Source organism: Heterodontus francisci, chromosome 1, assembly GCF_036365525.1.
Source record: "Heterodontus francisci isolate sHetFra1 chromosome 1, sHetFra1.hap1, whole genome shotgun sequence".
NCBI lineage: Eukaryota > Metazoa > Chordata > Chondrichthyes > Heterodontiformes > Heterodontidae > Heterodontus > Heterodontus francisci.
The window spans coordinates 94826058-94841831 of record NC_090371.1 but is presented as its reverse complement, the minus strand read 5'-3'; the positions used below and the strand labels follow the sequence as shown (position 1 = coordinate 94841831).

The 15774-nt window shown below is 41.6% G+C and overlaps 1 protein-coding gene across 1 annotated transcript in view; it reads right to left on the bottom strand.

Moving 5' to 3' along the window:
• LOC137355739 (sodium channel protein 1 brain-like) overlaps positions 1–15774 on the bottom strand; it is a 234690-nt gene that overhangs the window by 193284 nt on the left and 25632 nt on the right. Inside the window, exons 3-6 of the mRNA XM_068021614.1 lie at positions 14371–14437; positions 12023–12151; positions 2652–2737; positions 465–668 (exon numbers count right to left, since the gene is read on the bottom strand). Coding sequence (XP_067877715.1) covers positions 465–668; positions 2652–2737; positions 12023–12151; positions 14371–14437 — 486 coding nt within the window. The remainder of the gene's footprint in view (positions 1–464; positions 669–2651; positions 2738–12022; positions 12152–14370; positions 14438–15774) is intronic.

Sequence of the window (15774 nt, the reverse complement as noted above, 5' to 3'; positions counted from 1 at the left end):
ATTGAAGGTAGTGTTGCAGTGCTAAAGCATGCAACAAATAAAAGGGGCAAATTGTTGGTCTCTCATGTTTGTTGTGGTCCTGCTGAGTACTGGTAGTAAGGGAGGGGAGGTGATGTGGGTTCACATCCTTATACAGCTACTCCAATTCCAGGCCAAGCCGGCCACTCACTGTTATTACTGTTATTGGTCAAAGTCTCAGAGGTGATGTCTTACAGGTGTGCATAACAAATAACTGCCATGGATGCTTTTTGTTTTTGGTTTTGCAATCTGTTTGATTAATTCCGGACCTAACTGAAAGTGAAAATGAACCCTGTGTTTATATAGTTTTACAGTTAATTAAAAGAGATAAAAATGTAAACCAAGTATAGTCTCAAACTTCAAAAGGATATATAATCAATATATTCAGATAGCAGTAATCTTTTGTAAACAATACTGCATTTATAAATGTATGGACCAACACTTACATTTGTTTTGAATATAATTTCCCCATTCTTTATGAGTAATGTTAATTCCAGGCTCCAGGTCTTTTATACATTTGTGTGTCAGAACGCCTTTGAAAATTTGAAGTCCAAACAATGCAATAATTAGGAGAACAAACATCATGAGAAGGAGGACCTCCATTAACAGTCTGGCAGACTTGAATATAGCACCAATGATAGTTTTTAGTCCTGCAGAAATAGTAAGTTTTGCTTTGAATGAGACATAGTTTTAGAAAATTATGACACAGTTGTAACAACAGTGGGGCCTGTATTCAGATTTATGGATGTAATGGATGTTCACTACATTCAATTACTACTGTATTGTTAATATGCAATATTTGAACATATTCATTCTTAATAAACTATCTGTTTTAGGCTAAGCCAGCCAGAGAAACAAACTTTTACTAACCTTTAAGAAACTTTGTCCCCAAATATCTATGCCTGCGACATATTCTAGTGGTAACTTTGGTGGCAGTCCACCAAAATGGCTGGAATCTTGACTGGGATTTGGATGCACAGAGTCTGGGCCTGGCGTGGCATTCCTACTCAGGCTATAAGGAGCAAAGTCTCTTCCTATACCTCTCAAGGCTAGTGGCACAAAATAGGATGAAGCTAGGAGCTGGGATTTCAAAGGCCACAATTTCTGTGCTGCTGGCCTCTAGCCATGAAGGCATAGGATTATCATTAATACATCATTTTTTAAAAATTTATTCTTTCATGGGATGTGGGTGTCGCAGGCCAGGCCAGCATTTATTGCCCATCCCGAATTGCCCTTGAACTGAGTGGCTTGCTCGGCCATTTCGAGGGCATGTAAGAGTCAACCACATTGCTGTGGGTCTGGAGTCACATGTAGACCAGACCAGGTAAGGACAGCAGATTTCCTCCCCTAAAGGACATTAGTGGACCAGATGGGTTTTTACAACAATCGACAATGGTTTCACGGCCATCGTTAGACTAGCTTTTAAATTCCAGATTTATTAATTGAATTCAAATTCCACCATCTGCTGTGGTGGGATTTGAACCCATGTCCCCAGAGCAATACCTGGGTCTCTGGGTTACTAGTCCAGTGACAATACCAGTACGCCACCGCCTCCCCTCATAACAGGCTACAGAATGGTGGAAGTGGAGACCAACTATGGATACAAGTCAGACTTGCAATCTGGAGCCCTGAAGATGATCTGAAGAGGGTCATGGTGATGAAGGTGGGGGCAGTTTCTGGCTATTTCTGGTGGTGGGGGGGGGCGGTGGTGAAATCCTTGTCCTCCTTGGCAGGCCACTCTTCAACTGAACGTTCTGGCCTCACTAACATGACAGGTGACTGAGATGCACCCCGTGTGGTGCAGGTGCTGCCACCGATTGCAAGGATCTCTCCCTGACCGTGCAAACTTTGGTGGGGTCAGTCAGGAGTGGAGGTCCCAGGCAGGGGACTCAGCACTTAGAGTTTTGGAACTGAATGCTCAAAAGTTTCCTTTGTTTCATTGGCCCCAGTGAACCTTGCAGGATCTTAGACTGAGCTGGTATAAGGTCAAAGAATTGGGTGAGTTGAAGATCAGATTTGGCCGACTTGGCACAGCATAGCTACAACAAATTCCTCCAATGCTTTGTTGACATTTGCGTCAGACCCAAAACAAGAACACGATCGTGATCGGGAATTTAAAAGTTAAGTAAGTAAATATGTGCATGTAAGTTTTTGCCAATTCTTGATGTACAGAATTGGTCAACCTTAAAGCAGTTGGGTGTGGGGGGTGGGAGATACAGGTGTGGCCATGATTACCCCACTGGCTTTAGCACTGATCTGAGATGGAGTGGCTTTGGGCCACTCCACATTACAAAGGTGGATTGACGTAGGCACTGCTGAAGTGTCCTTGCACGTACCAGTGGCTTGCCCCAGCCATGTGAATGATCTGAACCCCAAGATTCAAGATGTTGTCTCCAGGGTCGGTGAGTGAGGGTTTTGTTCTGCTGCACTTGTGTGGACCACCAGGAACTTTGTTGTCAGTGTTTTAATTTTTTATGATAATGGAATAGTGAAGCAGCCATATACACTTGTTACTTACCCAACAGAAATGAAAGACACTTAAGAATGTGCAATTGAATTGCTGTTACCAGGCATAGGTATTCTGTAGAATGAATGTTGTGTTTTACAATGCTATATTGTTCAAATTTCCTTACCAGGTAAAATTGCAATCATCTTCAGAGCTCGGAAAGCTCTTAATGCTGATAATCCAGGAATTTTAGGAAATGCCAGTGTCAAATAACTGAAAATAAATAAGGAATATAATGAACAACAATACAGTATTATTGTGTGAGACATTGGTAATCACAATGGGGCTGGTTTCTGAGTTCACACTACCACCACCACAGAGTTTCACATGCTGGGTACAGATTTGGGGAAATTAAGGGCTTGCTGGTTTCTGTGGCTGACAAGTGAGCCACTCACTCTTGGACAATGATCCCTTGTACGTGCTTGTATTTCTGACAGTGACTTTGGTTTATGATTGTTTTTGTAAGTGAAGATAATGTGGCAGGCCAAACATCTTATTTGCTTTTTGACTGAAGTATTTATCAACTTAAATTTCCAACAATCTGGCAAAGTTAATTTTCTACATTGTGGCTGCCACTTGTTTTTTCAAGAGGAAAGAATTCTAGGGAATGGCGTGTGGTGATTCTGCATGTAAAACGCTGTTTTAAGATCAATAGAGTTGCATGCAGTGTGCTATTCCTACATTCTATGAAGTCATAGGACCTGTGACATTGTGCCAGTTGGTTTTGTTCTGAAACTAAACTGAGACTGTACTAGCTACCAGATTTCTTAACCCTAAAAACCTATACCTTTGAAAGGTGGGAGGACAGTAGGGTATGATTGTAGTGTGCAGAGGATACACATTGTTTGAAAAAAAATGAAAGGAACTCTTATGCTCCTGCATTAACCATCCTCCATGTACCATAGAATTGTGCATGAGTGGTGCCAATTGAGGAGGGAGAGGCCCCTACACAAAAGGCTCAATACCAAATTTCAGGACAGACCTGCAAAAGACATTATGATCTGTAGCAATCAAATCTACACAGAGCTTAGTAAACGTATGGGGATTACTCGATGAGGCTGCTTTAAATATACTGTATGTTGGGGTCTGGTTGAGAACTGCCCAGGAGACATTCATGGAATGTCCCTTATCCTGCCTCTCGAGATTCTTCCTTGGAAAATGGTAACACATCTGAATGTAGCCTCCTTCCATTTAGTGATCAGCTGCTTGGTCAGCAGTTTGACTTTGGCCTTTGAATCACAAGAAGTGAATGGATGTTGGGACTTGTGAAAATACTTTGTACATGAGATGTAGTAAGTTAAGGCTCTGTAGTCATATAAGAAAGAAAACACTGCTTCACTTCCATCTGTTGTAGTGTTAGGTAAAACAGTAGGAATGATTTCTTGGCCCAAATGGAACTGAAAAGGACCAAATCAAAATGCTAAATCAAAAAGCTGATCAACAAGGGCTTATGGTTTGCGAGCTCTGAGACAAAACTAAAGCTAACAACAGTGCTCATTATTTAAAAAGCTTAATATCTCAAAGAAACATAGAAAATTTACAGTCTAGAAGGAGGCCATTCAGCCCATTGTGTCCGTGCTTCTGAAAAACAGCTATCCAGTCTAACCCACCTTCCAGCTCTTGGTCCATAGCCTTATAGGTTACAGAGCATCAAATCCATCTCCAAGTGTTTCTTTAATGAAGGTTTCTGTCTCTACCACCTTTTCTGGCAGTGAGTTCCACACCTGCACCACCCTCTGGGTGAAAACATTTCTCCTCAACTCCTCTTTAATTCTTCCACCAATTTCTTTAAATTTATGCCCCCTGATTATTGACCTCTCTGCTGTGGGTAATAGGTCCTTCCTATTCACTCTATCCAGGCCACTCATAATTTTATACACCTCAATTAAATCTTGCCTCAGCTTCCTCTATTCCAAAGAAAATAACCCCAGCCTATCCAATCTATTCCCATAGCTAAAATTCTCCATTCCTGGCTTCATCCACGTAAATCACTTCCGTACCTACTCTAGTGTGATCATATCCTTCCTGTACATAGGAGCATCCTATCAACATCCTGGGGTTAACATTGACCAGAAACTGAACTGGACCAGCCACATAAATGCTGTGGCTACAAGAGCAGGTCAAAGGCTAGGAATTCTGCGGCAAGTAACTAACCTCCTGTCTCCCCAATGCCTGTCCACCATCTATAAGGCAAAGGTCAGGAGTGTGGTGGAATATTCCCCACTTACCTAGATGGATGCAGCTCTAACAACACTCAAGAAACTTGACACCATCCAGGATAAAGCAGCCCGCTTGATTGGCATCCCATCCACCACCTTCATCATTCACACCCTCCACCACCGATGCACAGTGGTAGCAGTGTGTATAATCTACAAGATGCACTGCAGCAACTGATCAAGAATTCTTCGAAAGCATCTTCCAAACCCGTGACCTCCACCACCTAAAAGGACAAGGGCAACAGATGCATGGGAACACCACCACCTGCAAGTTCCCCTCCAAGCCACACACCATCCTGACTTCAAAATAAATATCGCTGTTCCTTCACTGTCGCTGGGTTAAAATCTTGGAACTCCCTTTCCAACATCACACTGGGTGTACCTATACCGCAAGGACTGCAGCGGTTCAAGAAGGCAGCTCACCACCACCTTCTCAAAGGCAATTAGCGATGGATGATAAATGCTGTCCTTGCCAGCGACGCCCACATCCCATGAATGAATAAAAAAAACATACGAACATACAAATTAGGAGCAGGAGTAGGCCCCTCTAGCCTGCTCTGCCATTCAATAAGATCATGGCTGATCTGATTGTAACCTCGGCACAGTGGCGCAGTGGTTAGCACCGCAGCCTCACGCGGTCACAGGGAGAACTTGCAAACTCCGCATAGCTCCAGCGACCCGAGTTCGGTTCTGGGTACTGCCTATGTGGAGTTTGCAAGTTCTCCCTGTGACCATGTGGGTTTCCGCCGGGTGCTCCGGTTTCCTCCCACAGCCAAAGACTTGCAGGCTGATAGGTAAATTGGCCATTATAAATTGCCCCTAGTGTAGGTAGGTGGTAGGAGAATGGTGGGGATGTGGTAGGGAATATAGGATTAATGTAGGATTAATATAAATGGGTGGTTGTTGGTCAGCACAGATTCGGTGGGCTGAAGGGCCTGTTTCAGTGCTGTATCTCTCTATGACTCGACTCCACATTCCCAACTACCCCCAATAACCTTTCACCCCCTTGCTTATCAAGAATCTAAATACCTCTGCCTTAAAAATATTTAAAGACGCTGCTTCCACTGCCTTTTAAGGAAGAGAATTCCAAAGACTCATGATCCTTTGAGGAAAAGAAATTCTCCTTAACTCTGTCTTAAATGGGTGACCCCTTATTTTTAAATAATGACCCCTAGTTCTAGATTCTCCCTCAGGGGGAAACATCCTTTCCATCTCCAGCCTGTCAAGTCCCCTCAGGATCTTATATGTTTCAATCAAGTCGTCTCTTACTCTTCTAAACTCCAGTGGATACAAGCCTAGCCTGTCCAACCTTTCCTCATAAGACAACCCGCCTATTCCAGGTTATTAGTCTCGTAAACCTTCTCTGAACTGCTTCCGACACATTTACATCCTTCCTTAAATAAGGAGACCAATACAGTACACAGTTCTCCAGATGTGGTCTCACCAATGCCCCATATAATTGAAGCATAACCTCCTTACTTTTGTATTCAATTCCCCTCGCAATAAACAATAACATTCTATTAGCTTTCCTAGTTACTTGCTGAAACTGCATACTGTTACGAGCAAGGTGGGAGGAGTGCACTGTTAATTCAGTCCCATGTCTCAGGTTTCAACATATCAATCAATTTTCTGACTTACCGAAACAGTCAATTAGATACTTTATTTGTCCGCAGAATAAAGCACACCAACCAGTTCTCTTTAATAAATAACAAAATTATCCATTTATTATAAAACCAAGTGTTACGACCAGGTGAGAAAGGGGTCTAGGGTTCCCTCTCAGCCTTCACCTGGTCTTACCGTGACAGGGTGCAATTTTAAACGCACTGTTTTTTTTTTAACTCCCCCTTAGTAAATCCTTGTTCACTACCTTCCAATTATGAGGCAAAGAAACTAGCCAAACAGGTTTTCTTAGGTTTAAAGAGAAAAGGTTGAATTTTATTAAACTTAAACTCAAATTCGGTTAACGCCTACGGATACGCAATGTGTCCACGCTAGCGTGCATATGCGATACACACATGCAGATAGAGACAGAAAAGAGTAGAAGAAATAAAGTGGAACAGTTTCAGGCAATATCTGAAGATGGTTTTGGTTACTGTTCTTAGAGCTCGCTGTAAAACCTTGAGTAGGTCTTACTTTTCGTTGGGGCTCAGTATTCTTCTTAAACCTTTTCATTGTAGGAGACTTTTCTCTCTTGAAGTTCATGCCCTCAGTGGGTCCAGAGGCTTGTGAGAAAGGAATGGGAGCAGACAGGAGAGATCTTCTTACTCCAGCAGCAAACAGTCTTTCTGAGTTCAAAAACTCTGTGGCTAGATCAAAAAAACCCTGGACCAGCCAGTTAGTCATGTGACCAGCTGGTTTAACCAGTCCTGGCTTTTGTGGATTGTATCACCTTAGCAGTCTCTGGAATGCTCTTCCTTACAGCTTCAATGTCTGGTGATCAAGATCCATTGTGGGTTGAATGTGTCAGGGAATGGTCCCTTTGTCTCCACAAGCACTGTCCGTTAGTATGCAAATGTTTTTCGGCTAAGTGTCCGGCAGCTCTTGTAACAGGCCTTCTCTTCTTCCCAGCAAGGTTAAAATCAATATTCATATGCAAAATTAATATGCCTCATTCTTGGCAGATGGCGGCCTGCATGACACCAAGTCTTAACTAATAATGAAGTAAATATATATATATGCGAATCTAAATATTAAAGTCCCGCATTATTATCCTAGCCCTCATGCATACGCACATACATCCAAAAACCAGTAAACTGGGAAAAATAGAGATTTTTGTTTACAGCTGTTTCAAAGGGATAAAAGAAATGAACAAAATAACTTATTCTGCAAAGATCTGGAAGGAAGTCCTTTGGTTTGGTGAGGTGTCCCAGAGTCGAATAGTTGGCTGCCACTAGGCAAGTTTGATGAACTGTCTGTTTTTTGGGTAGGCATTCAAAGAAATTCAACTGCAGAAGCTTCACATAGGTCTTCCATCAGGTGTGCAGCAACAGGTGTCAGTTCTCACACACATTCGATGCAGAAGTCCTTTTTTATGAGACAAGATTTCTGAAAGCATTCAGGGTTTCTTAAAAATGCAGGAGGCAAAAGTACCACTTCATATAGGCTTTTGCTTTTCACTAGAAGGGATTCTTCAAAGAGAGGTAACAATTATCTGATTTTTCTTCTGATCCCTTGGCAGGTCCATAGTTGCAGATTCCAACTGCCTGCTTTTAGTCCAAAAACCAGCATCTTTTAACAGTTCAAAGTGAAACTAAGTTTTCCAAGCAAGTCTCATGCGAAGTCATAAATTCTCTTTTGTCACAAGAAAGGGTATCTCTTAGGCCAAAACTCCCTGTGGTTTACTTGAAATCAGCGGGTTTCCGGTATTTGTTTACTGGTCAAAAGCAGGAACCTCTTGCTGACCTTGTTTTTTCTCTTTTAAAAGCATCTATAAAGTTCAGCTATCTCCAGATGCTTCAATGTCCATGAAATCCTTTTTTCAGTTTGTTTAAAAATATGAGTTCCCAGGTTTTTAACACAAAAAAATGGAAATTCCGTAACAATACTAACCTTTTGCGATTCATGCACTAGGACACCCAGATCTCTCTGCATCTCAGAGCTCTGCAATCTCTCACCATTTAGATAATATACTTCTTTTTTATTCTTCCTGCCAAAATGGACAATTTTACATTTTCCCACATTATACTCCATTTGCCAGATCTTTGCCCACTCACTTAACCTATCTATGTTGCTTTGTAGCTTCCTTATGTCCTCTTCACAACTTTTGACCTTATATTGGAGGGAAGGTCATTGATAAAGCTGCTTAAGATGGTCGGGCCTAGGACACTACCCTGAGGAACTCCTGCAGTGATGTCCTAGGGCTGAGATGATTGGCGTCCAACAACTACAACCATCTTGCTATGTGCTGGGTATGATTCCAACCAGTGGAGATTTTTCCCCCTGATTCTCATTGACTTCAATTTTGTGAGTGCTCCTTGATGTAACACATGGTCAAATGCTGCCTTGATGCCAAGGGCAATCACTCTCACTTCAACTCTGGAATTCAGCACTTTTGTCCATGTTTGGACCAAGGCTGTAATAAGGTCTGGAGCCGAGTGGCCCTGGCAGAACCTAAAATGAGCATCAATGAGCAGGTTGTTGCTGCATAAGTGCCGCTTGATAGCACTGTCAACAACATCTTCCATCACTTTATTGATGATCGAGAGTAGACTGATGGGGTGGTAATTGGCCGGATTGGACTTGTCCTGCTTTTTGTGGACAGGACATACCTGGGCAATTTGCCATATTCTCGGGTAGATGCCACTGTTGTAGAAGTACTGGAACAGCTTGGCTAAGGGCTGGTCTAGTTCTGTAACACACGTCTTCAGACTACAGCCGGGTGTTGTCAGGGCCCATAGCCTTTGCAGTATCCAGTGCCTTCAGCCATTTCTTGATATGAGGTGGAGCGAATCAGATTGTCTGATGGCTGGCATCTATGATGATGGGGAGCTCAGGTGGAGGCCAAGATGGATCATCTACTCAGCATTTCAGGCTGAAAATGGTTGCAAATGCTTCAGCCTTATCTTTTGCACTGACAGGCTGGACTCCCCATCATTGAGGATGGGGATATTTTTGGAGCTTCCTCCTCTGGTTAGTAGTTAGAGCATCACCATCACAATTGGATGTGGTAGGACTGCAGAGCTTTGATCTGATCCGTTGTTTGTGGGATTGCTTAGATCTGAATATAGCATGCTGTTTCCACTGTTTAACATGCATGTAGTCCTTTGTTGTAGCTTCACCAGATTGGTACCTCATTGTTAGTTGTACCTGCGCTGCTCCTGTCATGCTCTACTACATTCCTCATTGAACCAGGGTTGGTCCTCTGGCTTGATGCTAATGGTAGAGTGAGGGATATGCCAGGCCATGCATGACATTACAGATTGTGGTGGAATATAATTCTGCTGCTGTCCGTAGCGCCTCATGGATGCCCAGTTTTGAGCTGCTAGATCTGTTCTGAGTCTATCCCATTTAGCTTGGTGATAGTGCAACGCAACACGATGGAAGGTAGTGTGAAGACAGGACTTCATCTCCACAAGGACTGTGTGGTGGTCACTCCAACATTTCTGTCATGGACATACGCATCTGTAACAGGTAGATTTTCAAGGTCAAATAGGTTTTTCCCTCTTGTTGGTTCTCTCACTACCTGTCGCAGACCCAGTCCGGCAGATATGCCCTTCAGGACTCAGCCAGCTCGATCAGTAGTTGTGCTACCGAGTCACTCTTTGTGATGGGCATTGAAGTCCCCCACCCAGAGTACATTCTGTGTTCTTGCTACCTTCAGTGCTTCTTCCTAGCGGTGTTCAACATGGAGGAGTACAGACTCATCAGCTGAGGAATGGCAGTAGGTGGTAATCAGCAGGAGGTTTCCTTGCCCATGAGACGTCATGGGGTCCGGAGTCAATGTTAAGGACTCCCAGGGCAACTCCCTCCCGACTGTATACCACCGTGCTGCCAGCTGTGCTGGGCCTGTCCTGCCTGTGGGACAGGACATACCCAGGAATGGTGATGGAGCTGTCTGGGATATTGGCTGTAAAGTATGATTCAGTGAATACAACTATGTCAGGCGGTTGCTTGACTAGTCTGTGGGACAGCTCTCTCAATTTTGGCACAAGTCCCCAGATGTTGCTGAGGAGGACTTTGCATGGTCGTGGTGTGCCTTTGTGATTTCCGGTGCCTAGGTCGATGCTAGGTAGTCTGGTTTTATTCTTATTTGAATTTTCTGTAGCGGTTTGATAGAACTGAATGACTTGTTAGGCAATTTCAGAGAGCAGTTAAGGGTCATGCTGTGTCATGCTGTCGATGTTCTAACTATATGGCTGATGAATAATATGCTATTTATTGTTTTCTGAAAATACCACTGCAAGAGAAGTGAAACATGGAGTTTTACCATTTTATTCTTTAAACTATTTTATCCTTTGACATACTTTTTGAGTTAATTCTGTTTTTCAAATAATTCTGTAGTTAATGGCTGTCACGAAAACGTGCTATGCCGAATGATGACTTTTTAAAAACCACCAGCTGGAAACCTGAATTAAATTTTTAAAAAGGGAAAAGGAAACAGTTAAAAAGTGACTTCTAGCAGCTAAGATTGCCGCCTCAATTTGCATCATTATAACCCTACATTCCAATGCATCAAGGTAGAGACGTGCTGTCTGATCACACCCAGCAAGAACAATAACCTGGGAGTTTTAAGTGAACATACCGCCACCTGTCTTGTCCCCATTAAAAAGACATTAAGGCAAGCACTTGGACATTAAACTGGTGGAGATGAACCACTCAAACCTAATCACTTGAACAATGGGACCCTGGTTGAGAAAAGGAAATTCCTAGGCATGAACTGATTAAGTTGTAAGAGGAAATACACACTGGGTGATGGTCATGTGACATACCCACCATCTGTGTATTTAAACTGGTTTTTATCTCTCTGCAGACTAGACAAGCAACACGACCCTGACCAGAGAAGACCCAAGTGGGGTCCCTCTCTCTCTCTCTCCAGTTCACCTTACAAGCTTCGAACCCTGCCTGCTGGCCATAACCACCCAGGCCTACTGCTGCTAAGACAGAGATCCTGTGAAGGAAAGCATCTGGCTCCCTTTTCTCCAGAAGAACTACCAAACTAGCTGGCCACATCTTCAAGCTGGAAGCCTCAGGATCACCGAGTTCAGCCAGAAGCCAGCTGAGTCAACAAACTCCACATATTGTATCCGCCTTTTTTTATTGCTCTGGACTCTAATCCAACCAATCTATCCATCCCTACTCTGTAACCTATTTGTTTGTGTGTGTGAGTGTGTGTGTGTGTGTGTGTGAAGGTTGGAGCATAATTTATTATTTTACTTAGATCAGTTTAAGTACAATAAAGTTAACCTCTTTCTTTGTTAAATTCAGGAAAACTTGTCCGATTGGTTCTTTTTATGATCGTAGCACATAAATAATTAAACACTCACTGAATTGTCAAGCATATCTACCTTAAAAAAGAAATAACTCTGTTGTGGTCAAACAAGGAGAGGGATAAGAGGGGAGCCCTTTGACCTCTCCTCACCTGATTGTAACATGGTGTACAACCTATTTTGATGTCTCTGAAGCATTAATCCTTGCCAAAAATCAGCCCTCAGGAATCAACCTTGAACAACCATTGACAATTAAACTTGCAACTAAAAGTTGCTGTTACAAAACAGCCGTCAAATACTCCTGAAGAAAGAAAATATAGTCATTATCTTTAGAACAATAACAAAGTTTAACTTACGCCAACAAAACTACTGTAAAGTCCAACCAGTTCCAGGGGTTCCGGAGGTAAGAAAACGAATGTAATGCGAAGCCTCGGGACAGTACCTTAATAATTACTTCCAATGTATATATTCCTGTAAAGATGAGACTAAACAGATAAATAAAGCATTAAGACAATATAAATACAAGTCATTTTTCTCCGATATACTTTACTTATTTAAGTAAATCTTATTTACTATTTTATTTAAAGCTTTGGTTGCAATTAACTTCAGTTGTATATCGGGGAAAGGGTTCAATGCTCAGCGATTATTGAAAAGAACAACAAAATTAAAACAAAGGCAACTGGATGCACAACAGAGACTTAAGACAAATATATAAGGGAAAAGTACATTGTGGTGGATGGAAATGAAATGTAAAAGGAGGGGCAGGAAATAAACAAGTTTTGAACTGAGTTAGTGAACTTTGCTGTTTGACAAAAATGCAACTTTTGGCTTATACAAATCTGATCTATAACTCTGTTCCTTATTTCGTTTAAGAACAAACTTCTTTGCCTATCCATAAGTAACTCATATTTTTTCTAAAAAGGAAAGCCTTCAATATTAAAATCTTAAATGCCCGTCACCAATGGCAGAGTAGGTGAGTATATTCCCTAACGTGGAACTAAACCATTCAGATTAGAATGTTCCAGTTTTGATGCTGAATCAGTAGTCTTAGCAACCCTGAAGTAGATACAGGAAAACAATCTGCTAGCTTTCCTGTTCCCGATTGCTCTACAGTGACTGGAATGTATAAGTGTTTGGCTATTAGATGAGTACAAACTGGCCAAATTCTTTTCTATGCTGATTCTCCCCTCTCCTGTGTGTCTTATCTTTCTGTTTCAGTATCAATCTCTCTGTGTTGTCTCTCTGTCCTAATACTTCTCTGTCACCTTTCACTTTATCCCCCTCCAGGTTCCATTTCTTTCTTTTTCTAAATAGAGTAAATTCATGGATCCTATGGAGAGCCACATGTCAAGGGAGCACTGTTTCATTAATCAGTGCTACAGTTTTCTAGTCCTGTCTCTGGTCCATTCTCCCGACATGTGTGTCTCTCTGCTGGACACACAGAATTGGCAAGTTAACTTATCTGTCTCTTGCTAGCTTGATTTGTTTTCCTACTTCACCACATGAAAGAGGAAAATATTTATAGAACTACTAAATATAGATGGACTGCTAGAAAGAGGCAGAGGGAGTGAGAGAAAACACTAAAATAATTCAGTGATTCAGATGATACCATAAACCAGAAGTGACTTCTAACTATTATCTGAGGCTGGGACAAGGGAGAGCCTTTAAATTATTCTTAGGTGCCTGTTTCCCCCCCCCACCCCTTTGAAGTATAGACAGTAGAGACAGTAAGTGAAATTCTGCGCTAATTCTGCTTTCAGCAAGGGTCATTTCATACATCAGCAGCCAGGTTGCCTCCGGCAGCTGATCAATGATGATCACACTTGGTGATTATACTCACTATAACTTTATTGAGTGATTAAATCTGCAATTTATCAAGAGAAAATAAATATTATACATGCTTTCAGTAAATAGACAGCATGACATAGAATGCAGATGATACTCAACCAAGCAATGAAAACATTTTGGGGTAAACTTTCATCTTCACTGCATGGCAGTAATCAATGGATGGCTTGCTCACCTATTATAAAATGCACCTGATTCTCAATCCATTGATTTCAAAAGATTATGGACCATATAGAACAACATTGAACTTTACAGCACAGAAACAGGCCATTCAGCCCAACAGGGCCATGCCGGTGTTTATGTTCCACATGAGCCTCCTCCCACCTTATTTAATTTCACCCTAACAATATATGCTTCTATCCCTTTCTCGCTCATGTACTTATCTACCTTCCTGTTAAATGTATCTAAGCTAATCGCTTCAACCATTTCCTGTGGTAGCAAGTTCCACATTCTCATCACTGAGTTGAGACCATGTGGTGAAGAACAAAATTTACCTCCACATTTCTTAATATTTCAGTAAAGTATCAGCATAAATAAGTTTAATATGTCAATTCTGGGCCATGTTGTATATTTACTGAAGGTATAATGTACCACTAAATAAGAAACTGGCCTTTATAAATAAATTTGCTGCCAGACATTTAGTATTCCTTATATAAAGGGTAATTTTGTAAAATGATCCTCCAGTCCGCAATCTGCTTTTATCGGAGCATGGGTCAGAGATGGGGCTATAATATTCTGATTGTGTGACCTGCAGTCCTGTCTAATGCAACATCACACCAGTTACTAAAATAAATTACCTCTAAGATACATAGTACAGAATTGGTAAAGATAGCACACAATATATACTACACATACTCACTCAACAATGGCAAAATTTTTATTCATTGCCAGCAATAACATATTCACAAAGATTGTTCCAATGATTACTAAATTAAAATATGTAATTACACGTTAAGGAAAAATTATCAGAGCTCATTCAAAAATTCATACATTATAAAAAATCATGAAAACAAAATATCTGTCAAAGGACAATTAACTCATTGGTGAGTACATCACTTAATTTTCCTGGACAAACATCTAATCATCACCAGTATGTTCCTGCATATGCTGAGTTGTCTACTGATGACAGAATACTTAGTCTAAATTGCAGTTAGTATTGTCTTGGTAGATATGTTTATAACAACAATGGTATTCTTAAAGAACATAAGAAATAGGAGCAAGAGTAGGCCATTTGGCCACTCAAGCCAGCTCCACCATTCAATAACATCATGGCTGATCTGATTGTGGTCTTAACTCCACTTTCCTGCCTTCCCCCATAACCCTTGATGCCCTTGTATATCAAAAATTTGTCTAACTCACCCTTGAACATATTCAATGACTCAGTCTCCATTGCTGTCTGAGGAAGAGAATTCCAAAGATTAATGACCCTCTGAGAGAAGAAATTCCTCCTCATCGCCATCTTAAAAGGGAGACCGGTTATTTTGAAACTGTGCCCCCTAGTTCTAGATTCCCCCATGAGGGGAAACATCCTCTCAGCATCTATCTTGTCAAGCCCCCTCAGAATCTTACATGTTTCAATAAGATTACCTCTCATTCTTCTAAACTGCAATGAATATAGGCCCAACCTGTCAACCTTGACTCATAAGACAACCCCTTCAGTACAGGAATCAGCCTAGTGAACCTTCTCTGAACTGCTTCCAATGCAAGTATTACTCTCCTTAAGTAAGGAGACCAAAACTGTACTCTAAGTGCAGTCTCACCAACACCCTGTACAGTTGTAGCAAAACTTCCCTACTTTTATACTTCATCCTCTTGCAATAAATGCCAACATTCTATTTGCCCTCCTAATTACCTGCTGTACCTGCATGCTAACTTTTTGAGATTCATGTACCAGGATACCCAGATCCCTCTGTACCTCAGCATTCTGCAGTCTCCATGTAAATAATATTCTGCTTTTCTATGCTTCCTGCCAAAGTGGACAAGACCACATTTTCCCATATTATACTCCATCTGCCAAGTTTTTGCTCACTCACTTAACTTATCTATATCTCTTTGCTAACACTTTGTGTCCTCCTCACATTGTGCTTTCCTACCTGTCATAATTTGGCTACAATGTACTTGTCCCTTCATCCAAGTCATTAATATAGATGGTAAATAGTGTAAGGTCCCAGCACTGATCCCTGTAGTGCTCCACTAGTTACAGTTTGCCAATCTGAAAATGCCCCATTTATCCTAGCTCTCTGTTTCCTGTTAGTTAGCCAAT